This window comes from Hylaeus volcanicus, chromosome 7, assembly GCF_026283585.1.
Source record: "Hylaeus volcanicus isolate JK05 chromosome 7, UHH_iyHylVolc1.0_haploid, whole genome shotgun sequence".
Classification (NCBI taxonomy): domain Eukaryota; kingdom Metazoa; phylum Arthropoda; class Insecta; order Hymenoptera; family Colletidae; genus Hylaeus; species Hylaeus volcanicus.
The window spans coordinates 6,841,290-6,843,430 of record NC_071982.1 but is presented as its reverse complement, the minus strand read 5'-3'; the positions used below and the strand labels follow the sequence as shown (position 1 = coordinate 6,843,430).

The 2,141-nt window shown below is 41.1% G+C and overlaps 1 protein-coding gene across 2 annotated transcripts in view; it reads right to left on the bottom strand.

Annotated features, from left to right (window-relative positions):
- LOC128879212 (uncharacterized) overlaps window positions 1–2,141 on the bottom strand; it is an 8,009-nt gene that overhangs the window by 4,931 nt on the left and 937 nt on the right. For both annotated transcript variants that reach the window (XM_054128147.1, XM_054128148.1), the window contains exons 4-7: window positions 1,767–1,931; window positions 1,512–1,682; window positions 732–840; window positions 143–299 (exon numbers count right to left, since the gene is read on the bottom strand). In XM_054128147.1, coding sequence (XP_053984122.1) covers window positions 143–299; window positions 732–840; window positions 1,512–1,682; window positions 1,767–1,931 — 602 coding nt within the window. The remainder of the gene's footprint in view (window positions 1–142; window positions 300–731; window positions 841–1,511; window positions 1,683–1,766; window positions 1,932–2,141) is intronic.

Here is a 2,141-nt window from a genome sequence, read left to right as displayed (position 1 = left end):
AAAATTTACGATCTTCCTTTGCTATAATTCGCGACTGAAAAGGTCATGAACTTATCCCTTGAGTAATCGCAACCAATTTGAACTACGAGTCGTCTCGTAGTTGGCAGTGAATGGTTTAAATGTTAAATTTGTTTCCCTTTACCTGGAAGCCCTTCTCAGCTTTAGGAAGATTGAAGGTGCCTTGCAGCCATTGGTTCCCCTGATTGCCCTCTCTGGTGAACATCAGTCGAGGCGTGATGTCCTTCTCTTGCTTGAAGTACACGTTCAAGGCCCCGGTTGTGGCGCCGTACATGTGGTACCTAAAATTTCCCGTGTTACACGACATCACAATCAAAGAAGTACTACTTTTAATTGATAACCCATTCTCGACGCTGAGAATTACACGTATTCAGACGATCATCGTGGACACGGTCGCCCCTAACGAACCGCTACCATTCAGAGCGTAATTACGTGTCCTACGATACCAACCGACGCTGAAAACGATTCGAGGCATGGGCGTGCTTTCGCTCGGCCAAACGTATCGAATTTTCATTAGCCTGCCATTTACAGATGTCCCTCTTTTGTCGATGCGTGAGAGTCGAGAACGAGAACGATATTTAACGCTTCTCGAGCCGGGCAGCTCGATGGCCGGTCGTTTCCGTTATTATTATATTTCGAGGGAGATTGAAAGGCGGCGATGAGAGGCGCCCGAGTTCCTGTAGAATGGAATTCAATTACGAAAATGGAATTACCAGAAAGAGAAGCAGCCTGCTTCCGTGTAGGTCGCGTTGTAGATAGGGGAGATGATCCTAGCCGTGTCGTTCACCAATCGGCCGGAAGCCTCTATGTACAGGTAGTAGCCTGAAAGAATAACATTTAAGTTATTAATTTTTAGTTATTATTATTTTTTTTTTTTGAATGGTTTATAATTTCGATTTTTGTAACATATTAAATGTTCAGCAAGTTCTTCCATTGCATTTTAATTAAAATTTTTTTAAAGTCTCGCGAATATCTGTACGTTTCATAAGGGGCCTGTGTTAAAATTACAAAATGGTTTATATTGTTTTTCATAAAACCGGGGTGGTAATTTTTAATCAAGTAACATTCGAGTGAAGTTTTGTTGAAATCCTGCAATAAATAAATTCATGTAACAACTATAAAGATGCACATACTTGGACCAACATCTATATAAATAAACTACTGAACCGATTTCAAACATTTGTTCAGTGATAGAAAGATACACTATCCCTGAGTAACACAGGCTATGTTTTATTTTGATAAAAGTACGTTTTCAATTCGCAATCTCAAAATATATGTCCCACAAAAGCTTTGAAACTTTAGGGTAGTTTTGAACATATTCAAATTAGTACATATCGGAAACTTTAAGTTACGGAATGATTTGAAATTATCTGTATTTAGGAGAGCCCCTGTATTATAGGGGAGCTAGCCTAACAGTAAGAACAGTGATACAAAAGGCCAAAGGTGAAAGCGCGTGGTGCAGCTAGTCTAAACGTTTATTTTAAAAATAATACCATCGTTCCCTTGGCCCAAAGTGTGATCGTGCGTGGGACCAGTACCAATGTGAGAGCTGGGCGTCTCGAAATTATGGCGTCGCCAATCGAAATCGTGCTGGGGATCCTGCTCCCACCAGCAAAGGTCTGGTTTCTCGAAATCGCACTGCGTCGGAGCCGTCGCGTTCGTGTCTGAAACGAAAAACATTGAAAGGAATACCTTCTCAGGTCTTATTTTACTTTCACTTAAAAAGAGCCTAATCGAGGGAATATTACCTCGACAATAGGGCGCTGTGCCATTCCACTGCCTTCCGTCGCAATAAATCTCGGCTGGACCGATCAACGCGTAGCCAGGCTCGCAGAAGTATATCAATATCGCACCGTTGTATTTCGTTGCCACCAGCGCGTGTTTCGGCGTCGGGAACTCGGGGCACTGATTGTCTGTTAAACGGAACACGATTCAGTTGATGAAATAATTAACTCGAAGACTTGGATATATATAAATACCAATTACAGCAAATCCTCCATAAATGCACAAATATCTCTACGATAAATGCACAGAAACCATTCATAAAATAATAAACTCGAAGACTTGGATATATAAATACCAATTATCGGGGCGAGCAAAATGGATAAATATTTTAATTGGTA